This window comes from Microchirus variegatus, assembly GCF_963457635.1.
Source record: "Microchirus variegatus genome assembly, chromosome: 1".
In the NCBI taxonomy this organism is placed as follows: Eukaryota; Metazoa; Chordata; class Actinopteri; order Pleuronectiformes; family Soleidae; genus Microchirus; species Microchirus variegatus.
The window spans coordinates 35,633,691-35,656,871 of NC_139802.1; the positions used below are offsets into that span (position 1 = coordinate 35,633,691).

At 41.0% G+C, this 23,181-nt stretch overlaps 1 protein-coding gene across 1 annotated transcript; it reads left to right on the top strand.

The window, feature by feature from the left end:
• thbs4b (thrombospondin 4b) lies at positions 1 to 22,705 on the top strand. Its single transcript, XM_083898959.1, has 22 exons — positions 1 to 264; positions 5,689 to 5,886; positions 7,115 to 7,365; positions 8,427 to 8,529; positions 8,679 to 8,761; positions 8,876 to 8,927; positions 9,005 to 9,156; positions 10,013 to 10,150; positions 11,891 to 11,968; positions 12,076 to 12,228; positions 12,329 to 12,433; positions 12,511 to 12,618; positions 14,523 to 14,682; positions 15,897 to 16,015; positions 16,517 to 16,569; positions 17,042 to 17,235; positions 18,483 to 18,661; positions 19,452 to 19,500; positions 19,608 to 19,804; positions 19,932 to 20,104; positions 20,778 to 20,917; positions 21,832 to 22,705. Exons 1-22 carry the CDS (start codon positions 186 to 188, stop codon positions 21,888 to 21,890), a joined length of 2,823 nt encoding a protein of 940 aa, XP_083755085.1. The 5' UTR covers positions 1 to 185; the 3' UTR covers positions 21,891 to 22,705.
• Positions 22,706 to 23,181: the final 476 nt, after the last annotated feature.

The window sequence follows — 23,181 nt, forward strand, 5'->3', positions numbered from 1 at the left end:
TCCTCTCTACACATTCACAAACCTGAACATGACAGTCGAGCCTGACTCCTGATTCAAAAAAAAGACGCAAAGACACAAACGCACCACTCACAGCAGACGCAGACATACGGGAAACTGCCACTGTGTCAGCTACAGAGAAGTCACTGGGAAGAAACTGCTGATCTGGGAGCAGTTGAAGGGACACAATGTGTTTGTGGACAGCCATAATTCTGGCCTTGCAGCTGTTCTTGAAACTGTGCTTACGCGTGGATGGCCAGGCTTTAGGTAAGTGTTGTTTTTAGGTGCTTTCGTTTCGTATTTTTCATATATATCAATTATTTAAATGTAATTACACGTTTTGGGAGTTGTGTCAGACTGACTGCTGATAACTGATGGCAATGCCAGCAGAAAAAAATAATGAAAACTATGTTTTTTCAATATTCTTCTGGTTTTACACAAACACAAACACACACATGAAATATGTCTGATTTCATTTGAATCCTGTCTCTGATGCAATACTCCATTTTCATTGTCAGTCAAAAAAAAAAAAAAAAAAAAAAAGATTGAATAGCAACACCACTGTGTATTTTACCACACTATGCATGAGTCCAATGCATAATGGATAAAACAGACTCTGTGAAAGAGAATATGATATGCAGACCAGAAAAAAAACAAAGTATTAGCCGTGATGAGTGATAGTCACTGAGGTCCAAATAAAATGCTATAATATTCCTGAGAGCCATAAATGTTTGTTCTTTGTGAGAGGGATGTGGAGAAAAATAAGAAAGAAAACTAGTAAGTGGATTTTGGGATTCCAACGTCATTCTGCTGAAAGAGAAGACTCAGGAGGTTCAGCTTTCTGGTTCGTATTAATTCAATTCAAGGTCCAAGCTAGGTCACACATGGGAATAATCAGAGATGATCTGGGTGCAATATTAAACTTCAAGTCACACACATACACGGTCTGTCTCACTCTCTCCTTTTCTCCCTTCTTTCTCTCTCTCTCTCTGACTCACAGTCACACATATATTTGTTCAAGGTCACACACAAACTGGAGCCGACTTGTTGAAATATTAGTGTTCACAGTTTATCAGCTGCTTTCTTAGCCCCATCGTTGATTGATGACATGCCTTTCATGCACCCATTAATCCCTACAATCTTTTGGCAATAGCTACCTGATGTTTCATATAAAGCCAGCCCGGATTAATGATGTTCATCATCTATCATTTTGTCTGCAAACGACTTGGTCTCCGCATGACTGGCGTTCGCTGCGTTTTAAAAATGAGCAAGATTTTTGTTTAATTTAAAGCTGCTGTAAGTAGGAAGCAAAGACCCCCCCCTCCTCCCCCCCCCTGGTCTTTAAAGCAACTAGGATTTATATTTTCATGGTAGCATTGTGACAATGGGAGAAGCGATCGCTCGATGACTCCAAAGAGAATTATCACCTCAGTCCACGGCTCTCTTTGGCTTTATATTGAGTTTTATCTCATTGTTAAGCTGCGCTCTCACAGCTCTCATGCTGTTGTTTATCAGCTGCAGAAAGGCAGCTGCTGTTTTCACTGGGGAAAAAAAGAAAAACACAGTGTACATGACCTGCTCAGCACGAAATGGTTAACATACTGTATCTGCTGAACATAGTGGAGCAATTAGCCGTTATAGAGCCAGACATTTCCTCTCAGTTACTGACAACAACAACAACAAAAAGTTCTTATCATGGGAACTCAAAAACATAACTCATAATAAATAAAATGCAACTGAGAGCACACCATTATTGGAATGAAACAATATGACATCATGAAATAATGGTTTCTATTTTGAAAACATGACCTCACCGATGATGTCATTCCTGCCATTTTGCCAGTAATGGTTGACATAATATCTCAAACCAGATAAATCTAAGCTTTCCATATGCAAACCCTCAAGTGTGAAGCATTTGCTAAGCAATGGGATGAAAATGCCAACCATTTGCACACTTTAGAGACATTTATAACCGTAACAGATTTATATTCCGGTGTTAAGGAGAGGGCAAGACTGGATTACTTTATGGCTTCCAGCAGAGTTAGTTTTATGAAGCTTGAAATCGGAGGTTAATCAGGGGGTGAAATGAGGCCCTCGCTAGAGATCTGTAGGACAACCGTGTCCGCAAAGCCCTCTGTCTAGAAGACTTTAAACTGCAGGAGTGTGTGTTTTATGTCGACATGTGTGACCTAATTTGACTACAAAAAAATAATTATGGTCTTTTAAAATACATGTCAGCGTGTTAGTCTGACTTGAATTGTACTAAATTTATGACAATCAGACTAACATACCCAACTAATGTAATCAGGAGTCAAATAGCTACACTCTTATAAATAAAAGTGCCAAGTAGAACCTCATAAGATTCTTCAGCTTGTCCTCAGAGGAGAACCCTTTTTGGCTCCAGGTAGAACCTTTTTATAAACGCTTATATAACGCTTCTGAAACCCTTTATTCAGGAAAGGGGTTTTAAAGGGTTCTCTGGATCAAAATGGTTCTTACTGGAACCATTAGTGTTACCAAGAACCCTTTTCAGAAGCAAATGGTTCCAGGTAGAACCCCAGCCCTTGTAGAAGGACCCTTTTGGAACTCTTATTTCTAAGAGTGTACTGCATGTATAGAAGCCAGAAAAACACATCACTGTCACTTTGTAGAATTATGTAATTTAAAGTTGGGATTTACCCTGGAGGAGCTGAACAAAGTGGCCGGGGAGAAACTGTAACCCCCGCCACACGACCTCAGATAAACAATAGAAAATGGATGGATGGATATTAGGAAGACACAGAATGGTGCTCAACATGTCAACAACTAACCCCCCCCCCCCAGCTAAAGTAAACCAGAAAACCAAAAAGGGGACATATTTCCACCGAGAACAACGTGAACACACTTTCACACATTCAATAAATCTCTAAGTAACTACACTGGTACAAGGACTGCAGTCAAATTAAATGGTGCAGTTGAGCTACAACCGTGGCTCAATGTAACTGTGCATGGAAACATATCGACTGAATTTACAATGGGGGCAGTAACATGAGGGGCAAGGACACATCAATATACTGAGTGGAGGAAACACTAACCTTCTCATTATTGGACACTTTGCCATTTTGTCTCCCCCGAGTCGATGTCGCAATAAACGCTAGTTTACAAACAATTGAGTCGAGGTGTCGAGTGCATGTGTGGCCTGTGCTGTTCCCTCCATGCCATACACTTCCATGGAGAGTACGCACAGAAATCAACAGCTGCGATCGGTCTGGTCAGCATCATCACAAAGCCCGTGCACGCTTGTTTGGCCACAATCAGGTCACATATATCATCTTCTCTATTTGCTTTTTGCAACTAGTTTCAGTAAAAGTAAGTGTAGTTTACTATTGATTTGCTCCTCACACTGTTTAAACCAAGGCTATTCAACTTAAAGCAGACCTAGACTGGAATTTCAATAAGCTGTTTTTTAGTTTGTATCTGCATCATTACCTTGTTTACGAAGCCCTGAAGATTCTAAACAAACAGTTCAGCCACTGCTGAGAAAACGCTGTGTTTTATTGTAATCTCGGGCTCAGCGAGATCTCTGAAAAAACCCGGTCCGGTTACGTAAACACCAGTTCTCCTGAACAGCAGATCGTCCTGCTCCGGGCACTAGTCCAGGCACATCCGATTTGCGTACATTGAACCACAGAAGAAGAATAACGTCTGTTGTGGAGGTGTTTCATGTGCAACAGTGTCTTCTGACTCTGGGTCTGACTCCAGGTCAAAGTCATAAAAGGGACTGTGGCGGGGAGTCGTGATGAAGCTATTTTTAAACATTGTTAAAACAATGTTTTGATAATTAGTAGCAGTGCATCCACCGTTCCAGAGGGGGGAGCTGCGCTTCTGAGAGCGGATGTGCTGAATAGTATTGGCCAATCACAAGACTCTGTCTTCTGGGGCTGAAAGTTCACTCCGAAATATCGCGACTCAGGAACAGCGTCAGAAAACAGGATTTCAATCGGCTTGTTTACAGCAACTAGTAGGTTTTTGACCTTAAAAACAAGTAGACCTCCATAACTAACATATATGTGCAACAGGACCACTCTAGGTCCACTTTAAGGCCCGGGGCCCAGATCAGGCCCCCCAAGCAATTTGGACCAGCCTGCGGCCCATTATACTAGTACAGCTGTAATTCTAGGCAGCCTATGTATATGCACCATAATATTTTGCACTAAGAGCCAACTGTAACTGTTGTAACTGTTGTACCTGAATATCAGGGCCACATATAGAGACAAACAACCATTCACTCACACTCTCACACCTACGGTCAATTTAGAGTGACCAATTCACATAATCCCCATATCGCATGTTTTTGGACTGTGGGAGGAAGCCGGAGAACCCGGAGAAAACCCACGCACACACGGGGAGAACATGCAAACTCCTTGCAGAAAGGCCCTTGTTCCGAAGTTGTCCCAAACCCAGGAACCCGGTTCTTCTGGGTTCTTGCTGCAAAGGCTAACCACTAGACCAACCATGGGCCCTTTACTGTACATGCAACACAAAATAGTAGCACAGGGGTTGACCGGCCCACTGGCTGGACAGCCTTCTGAAAAGCTGGCCTTCCGGAAACTTTAGTTGAATAGAACTGGTTTAAAGTATTCATGTGACATTTGGAATAATTGCAGAGCGGTATAGTTTGGCTTCACCAGCTCACAGAAAAACAAATGCCCACACAGGCTCTGCATTGATCCTAGAAGAGTAAACCACGCTTCACCCTCAAACTGTGAAAAGTGCAATGGTTTCCATTTGTTCTTGTGTTGTTTTTTTTCCTCCCTTTTGGACTCAAGTCAGTTAGAAGGAGGAATAAGTCACAGTTAGTTAAAAACAAATCCATCTCGTTCCGCTTTCCTCACAAGGTGATAGCCGTCGTGAATAAAAGATGAAAGATTCAGCTCGTTTTTTTGTGTTGTCATCAAGAACATGTCAGCTGTTATAAAGATATATATGTTGTGCTCAAAATATGCTGAAAGAATAGAGACGAAAGAAAAAAGAAGAGATATCATCTGAGGACGAAAGCCAATATGTGGGAGCATTTGGGAGCAACTGTGTTCCCTTGTGACAAGAGGACCTTGCAAACTGCTTTTAGGCTACTTGTGTATGCATGATGTGTGCTGATGGGGGACCAGATATTCTCTGCACATCCTCTCATGGTCTGCCCAACTCCAGAGTTTCTATATTAAAAGGAAGTCTTCAAACATAAGCTTAACTGTAGAGGGTCTCTTTGGTATTTTACTCCAGCTGAGTAGCCTGTGGTAGGAATGTCTTTATTCCGCCCGTACCCCCACAACAATGAGAGCTCATACATATATTTTTCCACTCAAACACTTGCCAGGCTTACAACAAAAAGCAGAGATACCGTTCTTTAGAGAGAGAGAGAGAAACAAAAGAAGTCTGAGAAGTAAGTTTAAATTTAGAAATCCACCTCATTGTGATTTTCTAGGACAGACTCTTGCTGCCAAGTTTGTTCTGACTGACTGCCACAGCATCTCATAAGAGCAACAAACACAACATCATCCCCTTGAAAGACATCAACATCATCCCCTTGTTGACTCAGGATGTGTTTAATTTACTGGGACTGCTGAGCAGCTACAGGTTGTAAATATTCATATCTCATCATCCATTACCCACGTGCCTGACCGCTCGTCTTCTCTCCCCAATCCCTGTCAACAGTCTACGATCTGCTCACGTCGCCCGACTGCCTGCCAGACCTGCTGCAGGGGGGTCTGGCTGAGCAAAGGGTGAATGAGGCTTTCATACTGGCCTCCTTCAAGCTGCAGCCCAAGTCTGGAACCGCTGTGTTTGGCCTGTTCAACCCGAGGGACAACAGCAAGTACTTTGAGTTCACCGTGATGGGGAAGCTCAACAGAGGTGAGAGAGCATGAAAGAGGCTAAAGCCGCAACTGAAAGAACACATTTAAAACGTAATGTACTGGTCTTTGAAATTGTGGGGGGTCATTGACCAGTTAACATTTTTTTCTGCACAACACAACTTTTCCGTTCACTATCGACAACCTAGGCAACCTACGTAATATTTTGGGTTAGATTTGGTACACAAAACAAACTCTAAAGGTTCAGTGTGTAAGATTTAGCAACATCTGTTGGTGAAGTCGAATGTTGCAGCTGCTTTCACGCAATTAGGAGAACATATTTTAACCAACAGGTTAACTCAAAAGGTGTTTAGTTTATCTATTAAAAACCTGGTGGTCCAAATTGGCGGCCTCCATAGAGAAGATCCACCCCTGGTGTAAATATAAAAGGCTCATTCTGGGGTAATGAAAACAACAATTCATACAGACAGGTGCTTGTAATTAGTTTTATTCCATTTCTGGAAAATGGAAACAATTTTACTTCAATCTTACACACTGGACCTTTAAAAAGTATTTCTGTAATTATCACCATCGCTTACTGTAATCTCACAAATAAAAATAATGGCGTTCCGGCACAGTTCAAGCATGACTCGGCTCGGGGCTTGACTCTACTTTTTTTTTGCCTTTCCGTAACGATAGTATCTGGTACCTGGTGTTTTTATGTAGTATTTTCTTTTTTTAGACTGCTGGCCACTGATTGGTCAGAGAGTGTCCTCACTGGAAGAGTCATGAGCGCGATGTCCGACACAAGGATCAAACCGAACAATGCTAAACTGTAGATCAGTTTTAAAGGCTTTAATCACCAATATTTGACAAGGGCATGTTTGAAATCTTAATAATGGAGTCTGGTATATTTAGCAACAGCACTGACAAAAGCCGGCTATCGCGAGCGGCGAGCCGCTTCACAACCACTTCCACCGCGTCTGCGCTCTGGTCTTGCAGGAACTACTGAACTAATCATTTTAATTCAATGGAAAATAAACCAAACTGAGTTGAGTTGACTGTTTTTATATAAATTGAAACTAACATTGTTATAAAAAAAAAAAACGTAATTAGTATGTTAGCATTGTCTCGGCTGTTACCATTTAGTAAATTTACACAGTGACTAAGTGCTAAGCCTTAATTTAGATTAATGAGGCTTTACAGTAAATTTCCTAAACCCTTTCTTGTTGTTGTTGCCTGTTCTCTGCTCTCACTGCCTCCACGTTCACTGCTCTGTCTCGTCGTAGCTGTGTTGCGCTATCTACGGACTGACAAGAGGATGAGCTCGGTAACCTTCAACAACCTGGTGCTGGCAGACGGTCAAAAACACAGGCTGTTGTTCCACCTGAAGGGACTGCAGCAGCAGGGGCCAGGAGGGGTGGAGCTGCATCTGGACTGCAGGCTGGTGGAGACAATCAGGGATCTACCTGCTGCCTTCCAGGGTTTGCCACCAGGCTATGGCATGGTGGAACTAAAGACCATGCAAGTCAGAGACCAGGTGAGCCGTCACACTGTGACACATTTCAAGGAGGTTAAACTAAGCAACAAATGTTGTTTTAGCACAAAAAGTTCAGTTTTTTTTCACTTGTGTAAGCTTTCAGATCCAACTTATTTCCACTCATAGTTTGAAGTTGAGTATTTTTAAACCTGTAGTTCATAGTAGGAGAATATTTTATTCTAAATGAGTTCACACAATTCTGATTATAGCAGAGTTGTGTTGTTGATGAGACTCGCAGTGTTTTTCAGGTCTAAAGTTACACACTGAAGCCAAGTCATGGTGACTTTAATTTTAGATTCTACGACATTGTTAAAGGTGCCATATGTAAGAATGTGGCCAAAAACGGTTACTACATTCAAATTCAAAATACCAAGGTCTTTTAGGTTCCGTTTTATGATGTAACTGGCAACCCGTGGTTGCTCGGCAGCTGAGACTCTACTGACTGCAGTGATTGGTAGACAGCGGTAGGTGGCGCCACATGCAAAAACATGATTTCAAAACATAAACATGATTTGCAGTCTGCAAAATATTTTTTTTTATGCAAATATTTTGGCTGTACTGTTGTTGTTGGGGTGTTCAGTTTGTTATATGACATATTAGGAGGATTTTATGGCCAGTTGCTTTAGATTTATTACATAATGCACCTTTAAATTCTACTATTAATTGCTTGTCACTTGTCTTAACTTCCCATTGAATCAATAAAATATAATTAATTTGTTTCAAAATGTAATAATATTTGACCAAGATGTTAATCCCTCCCTGTTTCTCATTTCTCTGTGCATTACTTGCTTGTATTTTAATGGGTGAGGATGACAATTATCACTGTTAGCAGCCCCATGGCATTCATTCCCTTTTTTTTTTTTTACTTCATATCTTGCAGACATGATTCTGAAAACTTAATAGCCTGTTTTTAATCTCCAAATATTTTCACCAGAAGTGGGGATTCACATTGCTCAACCGGGGGGGGAATCATATTTGCAATATTTTTCAGACAATATTGAGTGACTGTGCAGATCTGGAGACGTCTTAGTTGTTCATATTTACTTATTCTATTCCGACAGGAGAGTTTAGACGAGCTGAAGCTGGTGGTTGGAGACACTTTTGAGAACGTTGCTTCGTTACAAGACTGTCATTTCCAACAAAGAGACTCTGTTCAAACACTGGGTAAGATTCCCTTCTGTGAAAGTAAACATCCACAGAGTTTATCTCTTCCTAGGAAAACAATCATAGTAGTGGGGGGGAAGAAATTGTAAATGACACGCGAGGCAGCTCCTCTGCTTCAGTCAAACAAATTAACAGTCCCTTTCTCTTAGGCGTCAACACGAAGCAGCTGTCAAATCAAATGCTGGAGTTAACGAAGGTGATAAATGAGCTGAAAGATGTCCTCATTCAGCAGGTAAATACCTCTAACAGTCCCACTGAGGCCGCTCAATCCCTGCTCCGTCACCCCTGACCTCCCTGACAGCTCGCCTTATGGCTTATAAACATGTTTATGTTTGAACTTTTGTAGGTGAAGGAGACCTCATTTCTCAGAAACACCATCTCAGAGTGTCAGGCCTGTGGTAAGATCATCTCCATTAAGACCTGAGTAAAGTATGATGTTTAAGCTTTTTATAATTTTCTTATGTTGGTTTTAAAGGCTTAGGTGGAACGGAGGTGGTGAAGCCGAGGTGTGTCCCAGGCGTCTGTTTCCGTGACGATATGTGTATAGAGACATCAGATGGTGTCGAGTGCAGACCCTGTCCTGATGGTTACACCGGAGACGGTTTCAACTGCGATGATGTCGACGAGGTAACGCTCAGTGTGTGTTTCCTGATTCAACTGTAGAAATCTGTTTCAACTCCCAAGAGGGAAGTTTGGGCCTGAGGCTGTTGCTTGTTTGGACGACATTTTCACACATAAAATGTTCAGTTTATTTTAAATGAAAAACATTTTTAGACTTCACACAAAATCGAAAAAACAGAAAGGTGACGAGAGTAAACCTGAAATGGGAGAGAGGGCGAAAATAAGATTCATCGCAGGGATTTCGCCCGGGAATGCTGTGCTCGCATGATATGCGTCAACATGTTGCCCCATTTTAAACGGTCTTTGAAAATACACAGCTGTGGGCATCACCACGTGGCGCAGCTCGCCTCAGAATGATGGTCCTGTGAGGTTTTCCCTCCAAATGGATGCCTAGAACTTCAAATGATTCAAGTAATTCAGAACTGAGCCTGTCCAGGTCTCAGAGGGACTGTAATGCAGTTCACAAACTGACGTTTGTAGGGGGAGTAAGACAAAGAATGTGACAGTGGGATGATGGCACACACTGAACAGACATTAATTTTCATGTCTGAGGTTTGGGGACCTGTGCTGCAAGTAAAGGGAAAAGTTTGGTAGTTTGTAACAAAAAAAGTTAAAGGAATTACTGGTGCAGATTAGTGGCCTCGCAGAGAGAGAAGTACAAGTGTGTGCATGCGTTTGCTTGCGTGTGTCCTTTCATGTTTGCTCTGACCTATTTAGGTAAGGAATGGACCCCTCAGCATTTTCTCTCCTTTTTTTGCATGAGCATAAGTGTCATCAAACGCTGAAAGCCTTGGGGTAGCAGCCCTGGGGTAACAGCGTTCATTTTGCAGCTTCAACAGTGCTCATATCCTTCTTCCCACAGTGCCAGTTTAACCCCTGCTTTCCCGGAGTGAAGTGTGTGAACACTGCCCCGGGCTACCGCTGTGAGGGCTGTCCGCTGGGCTACACCGGTCTGCCAATAGAGGGTGTGGGAATCTTGTTTGCTCAGACCAACAAACAGGTAAAAGGTTAAAATATGAGGGAAAATTATGCATTCAAATTGTTAAATATGTAAAAGATAGCAGGAAATATTACAATATGGATATCATGATGCTCAAATTAGGAAGTGTTTATATTATATACACTAGTGCAGTGCCCGTAGGAAGTATGTATTCCTATAGTGGGAGCTGAAGAAGATTTTTCAGTTATGGAAGGCAAAGGCTAACATAATACAAACACTGTGCAACCTCATTAGGCACAACGCAAATGTTTTCATTTTCGATTTGCATTAGTGTAGCTAGCTGTTTTGTGACTGTCAGCCACGCCAGTGGCATCTAGCTACGATAATGCTAATCGACAATTGAAAACATTTGCTTTGTGCCTAATGAGGTTGCACAGTGTATTATGTTAGCCCTACGCTAATGCTAATCATAGCCTCGCTAGCTTACCTTTGGAAACAGGTTCTCTAAGTTAGCCGCAAAGTAGTAGCATGCTAATGCTAAATAAATATGGGCTCACGTATTGGTGAATGGACACCTCATCGTTTCAGTATAACACCATGTTCTGCGGTGAATCATGTGAAAATGGCTCACCCACTGTGAGGACAGCCTCTTCACTCCCACCTCCCCGTTCCAGACAGCGCAGCTGCTGCTGATGAGCCGCTGCCTGCCTGGTGTAGCGTGATAAATCTGAGAAAATTTTAATTCCTCCAAAAAATTTGAAAATCAAGGATGTACACCATTGGGCCATGCTCAACCCATATCCAAAGTCTTAGAGCGATCTGACTAACGGTCAGTGAGATATGCCTGTGACAGACAGACACACAGACTTGCTTCATAGATAGATTACGTTTAGACAAAATACTGTATTACATGATTGCCTATGTTCAGTTATGAGTGCATCAAGATAAAACTACCTATTGTGGGAGTTGTAAACCAGGTGTATACGAGGACAAAATGTAATATTTTTGTATAAGATAGAAATATAAAACTCAGTGAGTGAATTATGAGATATACAAAAATAGCCAGAGGAAATTCACAAAAGCATTTTCCTTTCAGCAGATTAATGTGAAAACAGTCTTACAATTTTGAACACTGCACTTAAATTATTATGTCCATAAAAGTTCAAACATTCAAACGGAGGGTAAATTAGTAAACGTATTTTATGTTGCATGGGGACTGAAGTAGCATACATTTTTGCTGGGGAGCAAAGCCTGACAAGGTGCAATAGCAGCTGTAAAATATCTAAAAAATAATTTTAAATTATAAAAATAATTCTAAAAGACTAAATATCTGCAGATATTATATGCCTTATGTTTTGATTCTGCATCTGAATGATGATCTAAAATGATGCCATGTTAAAAAAGTGCACTACCAACAAACCAGAGCACTGAAAATGTGAAAGAAACCTCATGATAATGTAAATTAATGTGGATTATAAAATAAAATGATCCCTTAATAACCCTGTTTAAAGTAACTGCAAAGTAGACACAGGGGCTGTAATATGAAGCCTAATTAATTATTATGGTCCAGGTAGTTAGAAAGTACAATGTCAATTATTTTTTGCTACCTCTTAAATGCAACTTTATAACACCCCATATGTACAAAGCACTTAGTGCAGCCAAATACAAAAGAGCCCCATCAGGGCTGTTTTGGGTGCATTTAATTATTCCAACCCTGACATATGGAGAAAATAAAGAAGGTAAACTGTCATGAATACAAACCTTACAAACGTTATATTATGCTAATATTCCACAATTCAGGTCTGCGACGACATTGATGAATGCAAACGACCCAACAATGGAGGCTGCGCTGCAAACTCAATCTGCCACAACTCCGTGGTAAGAGTTCTGCGAGACATAACATTCATTTAATTTGTGTGACTTTTTTCTAACTGCTCTCGGGAAGAGTGGCTTCTCTGACATGGCTTGTCCCGACTCCCGCACAGGGCTCCTATCACTGTGGCACCTGTAAGACGGGTTTCACAGGAGATCAGGTGAAAGGCTGTAAGCCGGAGATGAGCTGTGGCAACAGCCTGACCAACCCCTGTGATGCCAATGCCCAGTGTACTATGGAAAGAGATGGGTCAATCTCATGTCAGGTATAGGGCTTTCACACACTTACACACCTCAATCAGATTCTTGAAGCACGCATTCTCTATAAAACCATACACTGGATGTCTCTTTCATTTGTCTTGTCAGTGTGGAATTGGCTGGGCAGGTAACGGGTACCTGTGTGGGAAGGACACTGACATTGATGGATACCCAGATGACAAACTCAAATGCAAGGAATCAAGCTGCAAAAAGGTAAAGTACTGTTGTCAGCCAGTTTTTTTTTATGATAGATGGGCCGTTCTCTTCATTTTTTTATACTCTCTTCACAGGACAATTGCATTTACGTTCCTAACTCTGGTCAAGAGGATGCTGACAGGGACACTTATGGAGATGCCTGTGATGATGATGCAGATGGTGATGGTATTCCAAATGAACAGGTCAGTGCCATGAGGGACTGTCTGCCTGCAACTGATGGTGTTTGCAGTGGAAAAAAACAAAAAAATTATAGCTACTAGTGCAGTGCACGTAGGAAGTTTGTATTCCTAGAGTAGGAGCTGAAGAAGATTTTTCAGTTATGGTAATGCATGATAAGGAACGTAAAGGCTAACATAATACAAACACTGGCGTCGCTGACAGCTGCTAATCGCAAATTAAATCATTTGCGTTGTGCCTAATGAGGTTGCACAGTGTTTGTAGCCCTACGCTAATGCTAATAGTAGCCTCGCTAGGTTACCATTGGAAACAGGTTCGCCAAGTTAGCGGCAAAGTAGCAGCATGCTAATGCAAAATAAATATGTGTTTGCGTATTGGTGAATGGACACCTCGTAGTTTCAGTATAACACCATGTTCTGCGGTGAACCGTGTGAAAATGTCTCACCCACAGTGAGTACAGCCTCTTCACTCCTACCTCCCCGCCCCAGACAGCGCAGCTGCTGCTGATGAGCCGCTGCCTGCCTGGTGTAGCGTGATAAATCAGTGAAAAATTTAAATAAAAAAATCAAGGATGCACACCATCGGGCCATGCTCAACCCATATCCAAAATCTTAGGGCGATCTGACTAACGGTCAGCGAGATATGCCCGTCACAGACACACAGACAGACGGACACACAGACGCAACTTGCTTTATAGATAGATTACCAACTGTTTCCAGTCCTTCAAGTTAAGCCTACTAGCAGTTTCTATAGATTACTGTGCTTCCATGGGATTGGCATCGATCGGCTCCCTATTTCTCTACTTTATTTATATAGAGGTGTTCCGTCCACACGGTCACCTGAAACAGAGTGGGAAAATCTGAAAACGCCGGGCCTTGCGTTTCCGTGTAGACAGAGAATACGCTACTTTAGGAAAACGATGATGTCATATTCCCAAGCTCTCTCTTGCGCTGTCATTCATTGTCTTGTGTTTGGAGATTGTTTGACAGTGTTACCAGCTACTGTCAATGAAAACTAAAGTCAGCCTGACAAAACACTGACACTCGATATCACTAGAACGCGTCTTGTCTTGAGAGATGTCACACACGGGGGGTGAAAAAAGTGTTGAACCGTCTAGAGAGGAGAAAACAAAACCTATAAAACAGATCAGTGATTGTTCCACACAGAGTTGAAATAGATGTTTACGCTGTAAAAAAATAGTCTGTCATAAACTGTCCTATCTGTTTTTTAGCTTGGATGCACCTAAAGGCACACGCTTTACCTCTCAACTCATTCTGTCTCTACCTCACTTTCTCTCTCCCCCTTTCTGTACCCCACCTCCCCCCATTTTTCCTTTCACCCCAACCGGGTGAGGCAGATGGCCACATTTTATGAGTCTGGCTGTGAGATTTCTTCCTGTTAAAAGGGAGTTGTTTCTCTCTACTGATCCCTATAGTGCTTGGCTTGCGCATTATGTGAACTGTTGGGTTTATAACACTGGAAAGGTTTTTGTCTTACTATGTATAAAACAGTAAAGGCAAGAAAATCCAGTCTAAGTCTAACATCCTCAAATGGATTAAAGTTATATAACTGTTACTGTTCAGTAGTCTAATGGCGTCTCATATAACCCCAACGTATTCTTGTTGTATATAGGCAGTTAAAAGTTAATTTGTGATGGTAACAGCTGAAACTCTTCATAGAAAACATGACTGGGGATCATCAATAATCACACAGTATATGCCTTGATCAGAATAAAGCTGCATGAGAGATGTTTGGCGAGCAAAGGTTAACACAACCCTGCAGCCAATTCACAGTGATTGAAACCAGGAGAGGAATCAGTATACTTTCAAAAAAAGAAGAAAAAGAAATGGTATATTCCATGGTCATTTAATGACACCATGAAACAGTAGTGTGTCTCTGTCTGTCTCAGGATAACTGCTGGTTAAAGCCTAACTTGGACCAGAGGAACAGTGATAAGGACAGTCACGGCGACGCCTGTGACAACTGTCGTATTGTGGACAATCCTGACCAGAGGGACACCGACAGCGACGGCAAAGGGGACGCTTGTGATGATGACATGGATGGAGATGGTACGGCAACGAAATTTACACGACTGAACACTGACGCTCCTGTTGTATAAGCAGCATCGCTTGAGGCACTCACTGTTACAACTTATTACGCGGGTCTGTCCCGCATATTCGCACCACAAAAGCATCCATGCGTACAGATTTTGTATCAAATCCCACGTGTCTTTAAAACTATGTTGTATTCATTAATCACGGTCTAGTCGTGTGGGTGCTTTTATATGTCAGCTGTCAGACATGAGAAGCAGCAAAAAAAAAACAAGAAAAAAAAAGAAAAGTAAAATCCAATTGCAGTCCAGCCTCACAGCGAACACAGGCTTTGATCAGTCACCAGCATGATTACACCTCACAAAATCCTCACAGGAGAGAAGATAGTTTTTCCTCCACCCCATCCCCACTGCTTGACCTTTAACGCTGCCTCCCTGCCATGAACAAAAAAAAAACCCCTCTGCACACAAGCTCCTCTTCAGCTCCATAGGAAATGCAACAGTGCAACCTAGTGGTGAAATTAAAAACAACACTGTGGATATATAATATCTAAAATTGTCCATAATGGTCACTGATCAAATTTAAATACACTCATGGACAGGTCTGTGTGGATTTATCAGGTACTTAACTCGGAATTCACATTTATTTGACATTTATTAGATTTTATGTATTCATTTTATTTCAAAGGAAGTGGCGTACTATTGAAACACAAATGTTACCATTTGATGCATTCAGATACCAGATTAAAGCTGAGATTAAAGCTGCTTCACATAGCTAATTTCCCAGTGCACTAATATAGATGTTTTCCTTTTCATTAAGTTGTCTCCATCTTCCATAAAATACAAATACAATGAAAAATGACCACAGTGTCTTTAACTTCAGTTAACTATCAATAAGTTAAAAAAAAAAAAAGCAACAAATCCCAGAAATGTGAAGCTGAAATGACATAATTGGTGGGAAAATGGCTTAAATTAGGCTTTTGATTATTAAAGAATAAATAATAGTCTTTTGCACAACCTCCTGCTTATTTAATATGTTGCTGCACTTAAACAGACAGACAAACAGAGAGAGCCACATTCTAGAATAACTAACAGTTTGTATTCCGCTGCAGTAAATAATCTGCACTTTAATGTCCTTCTGCATGACGGTAATCTTAATTTACGGCTGCGAACGCAGCACAGAAGTGGCCCGACTGCTAAATGACACTAACGATGCTGTGACTGGTGATGCAGGCCTGAAAAACTTCCTGGACAACTGCCAGCGTGTCAAGAACAGAGACCAGCTGGACCGAGATGGAGACGGAGTGGGAGACGCGTGCGACAGCTGCCCTGACATCCCCAACCCTAACCAGGTCAGTCAGAGCCGGATGGATGGATGGCTGGATGAAAAGATGGATGGATGATTAGAGGGTCTAAGTCACGTGTCAAACTGAAGGCCCGGGGACCAGATGTGGCCCGCTACGTCATTTTATGTGGCCCGCGAGTTATTAATTGGTCTTAAAAATCTGTGTTAAAATACATAAATGCTGCTTTAAGGCGTGCGTTGACCATAAACTACATTTCCCACAATGCATGGCAATTGGGTTACCCACGTTACCCTAGGATAACTTGGCCTCGGATATGCATGATGCAACGAGTGAAATTGAATAAGTAATAAATACAGAAAGTTATTTAGCAATATGTTACAGTAGTAGTTACCTTTATTTTACATTATATTTGGTTATATTTAGTTACATTTATCCTGTACGACAGTTACATCTGGCCCTTTGAGGGTAACCGTTATGCTGATGTGGCCCTCAGTGAAAATGAGTTTGACACCCCTGATCTAAGTAAACTCTGTGTTCTTGTTTCAGTCTGATATAGATAATGACCTGGTCGGAGACTCCTGCGACACAAACCAGGACAGGTAAAAGAGAAAAAAAAATACTGTCACTATATTGAGACGATTTAAAAATAATTTTCTCAACCAGAATTGTGATATTTACACCAGCTTCATGAACAGAAAGAACCAAATGTTGCCAGTTTGTCGGAATGTATTGGAAGTCCTGTTTATCAGTGTTATCTGTAATCTGTGTTATCCTGTTTTGAGAGTCTCTATTAATTTTTGTGGGAATGTGTGTTTATAGGTCACATATTCAGGCTTTTCTTTTTATGTGTTGTTGAGTCAAAATTATGATTCATTTTATAGTGCATTTTTAGTAATGATATAAAGTAGCAATAATTGTGCAGAAGTCACAAAAGAGACCCTTTTTCAGTCAATTTTGGTTTAAGGGAGAAAATAAAATTACAGTTCAATCACCCTACTACAATCTCCACTACTTTGCTGCTAGTACTACCATCTTTATTTACATAATATAATTGTGTCACTTCCCCTGTAGTGATGGCGACGGTCACCAGGATACCAAGGACAATTGCCCGTTCGTGATCAACAGCTCGCAGCTGGATACAGACAAAGACGGACTGGGTGACGAGTGCGATGACGACGACGACAACGATGGAATCCCTGACATTATTCCACCTGGACCAGACAACTGTCGGCTGGTGCCAAACCCCGACCAGATTGACGACAACAGTGAGTGTCGGCGCGATCACACACACACACGTCAGAAGGGAAAGACATTAATATTTTAGATAATATTGCAATAATTCCATCTTATTCTCAGAGTAATATCCAAGTTATACACTCTTAGAAATAAAAGTGCTAAGTAGAACCATTTAAGGTTCTTCGGCTTGTCCTCATAGGAGAACCCTTTTTGGCTCCAGGTAGAACCTTTTTATAAAGGTTCCACCAAGAACCCTTTTTAAAACCTTTATTCATGAAAGGGGTTTTAAAGGGTTCTGGATCAAAATGGTTCTTACTGGAACCATTAGTGTCACCAAGAACCCTTTCAGAAGCAAATGGTTCCAGGTAGAACCTCAGCCCTTGTAGCAGGACCCTTTTGGAACCCTTATTTCTAAGAGTGTAGCTTGGTTTAAAAGCAGGGTCTCAAACTCAAGACCTGGGGGTCTTTTAATTAATTTTATTCAAATTGTATATGTTTTTTTAATGTCTTTTATTTACTCTCTGCATTACTCTGTACAGCACTTTGGTCCAATGTGGTTGTTTTAAATTGTTTTGTAATACTCTATCAATTAAAAACATACAGAAATGACCACAAGTTTGAATCCGCTGGTTTAAACTTTAAATTAGAATCAGTAAAATACCTCGACACGAAAGAGTTTAAAAACCAAAATCACAATAATATTATTATTATGTTAAAATTCATCCTCCCTCATGACCCACACGTCCCATAGTTTTTGCCATGCTATTACATTGTCATTACTAAAGAAATAAGCCAGCATAACCATGATATTACTTCCCTATTACGAATTATTACCATACGCCATGCAACGCATTACCCAAGATACAAAAAGCATCTAATATGGCTAAAAACGCATCACAGCAGTGATTTCAAATGCTGAACACAGGATCCCATTAGGACACAGACCAGAACAAGTCTCAGTACAAGTCTATGACAATGGAACACACCATGTATAACCCTGGTCTTCTGTCAAACACACAGCTTTAAGAGATATAGTGTCTGAACTTCAGAGGAATATTTGGGGTCTTTTAGAGTCAGGCTTTGAGGCTCTGCAGCTTCTGACGAAGAACTTTGAGTTAATTTAAGTTCAGTCTTCTTTCTTGGTGAAGGGCGTCTAAAATAAATCCATAGTGAAAGTGTGGGGAAAGGATGTTCTTGTAGCTTGATGATAAAACAGTGACGTTTTATGTCTTTTGCTTTGGAGCGACAGTGATAATAATCCCGTCTTGTCTCGTAGACGATGGCGTTGGAGATATTTGTGAGTCGGACTTTGACCAGGACAAAGTGATCGACAGGATTGACAACTGTCCCGAGAACGCTGAAGTTACCCTGACCGACTTCAGAGCCTATCAGACGGTGGTGCTGGACCCCGAGGGTGACGCACAAATCGACCCCAACTGGGTTGTTTTAAACCAGGTGAGATTTGGTGAAACTTGAGCGGCAGTCGGTGAGAATGTCAACCATAAGAATCTGAACCTGCATCTAGGACAGGGGTCTGCAAAAAAAACGTTTTTGTTTTATTTAAATCCCCTTTACATCTTATGTCTCTGTCAAACGCAGTATTGAAAACTGGACGATTCATTCCCAACACTTACAGAAATTAAGTTCATATTTGTCATTTCCTGTCCATCTTTGCATCCACATACAGCTTTTCACATGCATGAACTCCATGCATTATTTCAAAGTAGGTCACTTTTTATTTACCACAAAAAACAGAAGGGGTCAAATAGATCTACACATTTCTGTGGTTTCTGTGGATACAACAAACTCATTTTATGGGTCAAAAATGACTCTTTTGATTCCAGAGCTTGCAAACCCCTGATCTTGGAACCTATGTGACAATAACACTGGTGTCCACTCATATGCGTTGTGCATTACCATCTATTTTCCTTAAAATGGGAACATCATTTAAACAATTGAATCATCTTCTACTGAAGAAGACCTGAGATTAGCGATTGAGACCATTTATCAGGAAAATGTTTACTTATGTCATAAAGTGAGACAGAGGCTCATTTTACCATAGATTCTCATTCAAATGGAGTTGCAAGATCGCCCCCTGGTGGCTATTCACTGTATTGAATATCAGCCAGCAAAGTGGAAGACTAGATCCAGTTGTCTATTTGTATATAGATTTGTAATAGATTTAACTCTGAGTTCAACAAATAAAGGTGTTCATGTGCAAGCTTTCTCCGTCTTATTCACTCAGGGAATGGAAATTGTTCAGACCATGAACAGTGATCCAGGACTTGCTGTTGGTAATATGTCTTTTTTTTTCTCCCTAAAGTCAAATATCAGTCATTAAATAAACACACATCTCAGCCTGAAGACACCTACAAACGCTAATGACACCGTCTCTCATCAGGTTACACTGCTTTCAGTGGAGTGGACTTCGAGGGGACGTTTCACGTGAACACAGTGACCGACGACGACTATGCCGGCTTCATCTTTGGCTACCAGGATTCATCCTCCTTCTACGTGGTGATGTGGAAGCAGACTGAACAGACTTACTGGCAGGCGACGCCTTTCAGAGCTGTGGCTGAGCCCGGCATCCAGCTTAAGGTGAACGTACAAGCCACGAATGACACAAATACGCCAGCTGCAGATTCAAACTCCTATTTATTTGTATTCATATTTTCCTAATTTCTGCCTATTTCTCCTGTCTGTGCTGCCTCTGTCTGTTCACCAGGCTGTGAAATCGACATCAGGCCCCGGAGAGCACTTAAGAAATGCACTGTGGCACACGGGAGACACCAATGACCAGGTGCGTCTGCTGTGGAAGGACCCGAGAAATGTCGGCTGGAAAGACAAGGTGTCCTACCGCTGGTACCTGCAACATCGCCCGCAGGTTGGATATATCAGGTAAGAGCGGAAAAACACTCTCATATCTGTTTGTTGTTTAATACAAAACTACAACAGCTGATTTCACACAAAGCCTCGAAACAGAAGAATCTGGCTCTGTACAAAGATGTCAGAGAGTAATGACACAAACACTGATGACACGTGTCTCACATATCGTGTCTGTTAACCCTTAGTGCTCACATGACACAGAACTGTGCCGCAGGTGCACCCATGATAAATTGACGTGGGAATAACACACAACTCCTTATATGGACATCGTGGGTGTGTCACATATTCAGGCTTTAAAAACCATGTTTTCTTTTGTTGTTAATTCAAAGTTGTGATTCACTTTATATCGCATTTTTGGTAGGGATGTAAAGTAGCAATAATTGTGCAGAAGTTACAAAATAGAGCATTTTTCTTTTCTTTTTGTTCATAAAAATGAGCCGTGACGTATTTCCTAGTACTTTTTGCTCAGCTGTGTGTATATAGTTGGTGAAAATGAGATCAGACTGCCTAGGTTGTGCTGAAATAAAGGATATAAGACACTCTATATTGCACATTCTTATGGCGGGTTAACCTCATTCTTTCTGCTAAGATTAACAGATCACAAATTGACCCTGGCCTCATATTTGTCACATAGAGAGTAATTTGAACGTTTAATAATAAGAATAATGTTTTCCCTCCTATTTAGAGCACGGTTTTATGAGGGAACTGAGCTGGTCGCAGACTCTGGAGTGACGATTGACACGACCATGCGAGGAGGACGACTGGGCGTGTTCTGTTTCTCTCAGGAGAACATCATCTGGTCCAATTTGAAATACCGTTGCAATGGTAGGGATTCAAATTTTACCATTAACTTTTTCATCATTCTGATTCTTGGAAGAAAAAAAAAAAACACAACATGTTATGTTACTGATCTCAAGCCATGAATGTCCAATCTTTGGTGATGGTTTCATACGTCACGTAGCACCATCAAAAGCTCAATGCTTTTTGGCCAAAGAGAAATAGTACACTCTTAGAAATAAGGGTTCCAAAAGTGTTCTACTACAAGGGCTGAGGTTCTACCTGGAACCATTTGCTTCTGAAAAACCCTTTCCTGAACAAAGGGGTTTTCAAGGGTTCTTGCTAACACTAATGGTTCCAGTAAGAACCATTTTGATCCAGAGAACCCTTTAAAACACCTTTCGTGAATAAAGGATTTTAAAAGGGTTCTTGGTAATCAATCAATCAATCTTTATTTGTATAGCCCACAGTTTACAAAACATAGTTTGTCTCACGGGACTTCACAGGGTTGGTAACATCCTCTGTCCTTAGACCTTCGACCAGGGTAAGGAAAAACTACCAGGTAAAAAAACCCTTATAACAGGGAAAAAGGGTAGAAACCTTAGGGAGAACCACAGGTGAGGGATCCACTCCCTGGACGGACAGACGTGCAGTAGATGTTAGGTTCTACCTGGAACCAAAAAGGGTTCTCCTTTAAAACCTTATATGGTTCTACTTATTTATTTCTAAGAGTGTACTCCACACAGCAGCATATGATTTATATGGTAAACTAAAGTAAACAGAACCACTAGCGCGTTGGGTCAATAAAATATAATACAAATGGTTTCTAATGACTCGTGTCTGGGGCATAGCTCAGTATTTGTCGCATAAACAAGAGCGCAGCTGTAAAGAGAAACAGTTTGGCATCTCCTGCTTTGAGATAGCGAGCGTGTCTCATGATACCTGACTTCTCATTTTCACAGACACCATCCCTGAGGATTTCCAGGAGTTCAGCACTCAGCACGGCACTGACTCACTCTAAAGTCAAAAGGGAAACAAATATGACACCAGCTCTCCAAAGAATGCTTGTTTGTGTATATGTGTGTGCGTGTGTTTGCGCGTGTGTGTGTGTGTGTGTGTCTCATGTGTCATGTGTTTCTGTGCATATATGACCACAATCTCTGTACTGTATGTGTTTATTATCATGTCTGTTTTTGACTGCCTGTTTCATTGTCTCTTAAAGACTTACAGCTAAGCTAAATAATGTAAGTTATAATTAATCTTACCAACGTTTTCAGATAGTTTAGCACAAGAGGTCCCAAGATTAAGTAGACAGGTTTGAAATATTATAAAAAATACTTTCTCCAGAGCAGATTCATACAGGTGCTTCCTATATATATACATCATACTGGTTGTATTTGTGTTTCACCATTTGCGTTGTGATTGACTCGTGCTGTGGAAAGGATGAACAAAATAGGTTTTGTGTAGCTCAGATTCCACGCGCTGTCTCGTCTTTCTAACTTTCTGATGATTAACTTAAAGCTCAGTGTATCCTCGTTTTCTCCCGACCATTTTGTCCTCAAGGTCTGGATCGTTTCGTTACTGTGGAGTCATGAACCTGATCAAAATAAAGGGCTATATGGAATTCCAATGTCGCTTTTCAGTGTATTTGAATGCTGATATAATCATGATTTATATACTGTACATGTTTCTCGCTTATGTTTCTTGCGTAAGACACTGTTTACTCTAATACAGAGGTCTCAAACTCAAGTTTTTCTGTATGTCTTTTTACGTTTACAGATTCATTTTACACCGTAAATGTTAACTTTTTAATGTTCCATTTCAAAATAAACACTTTTATTTTGAAATACTGTGAAATATAGAAAGAGTATTTATTATTATTTATTATTTTTATATTTTTTTAATTTCATTACACCCATCTCTACTAAACAGATGCTTTTTCCCCCCCAAAAAATGTACTTCACTTTCACGGCCCCCTCCTGACCCCTGGACCCCTGCTCTAATATAAGAAATGGTTTGCTCGCATGCATGCCAGTGAAGAATAATTCATACATATGCATGAAAATTACCATTCATAACAATCCTCAAAGTCCTTGTGAAATTGGGTCACCAGCCCAAAAAACAAATGCCGCTATTTTGCTAAAGCCAGAAATCGTCTCCCCCACTGGAGCATTATTTTATTTTTCTCTCTTTGATTAACCGCTGAGAGAAAAGAAGAAGAAATGGAGCTTTGGACTTTGCTCCAGGCAGGGGTTCTACAAAAAAGAGAATAACATAGAGAAGAGAAGGCTGCGTCATACAGAGTCCTACAA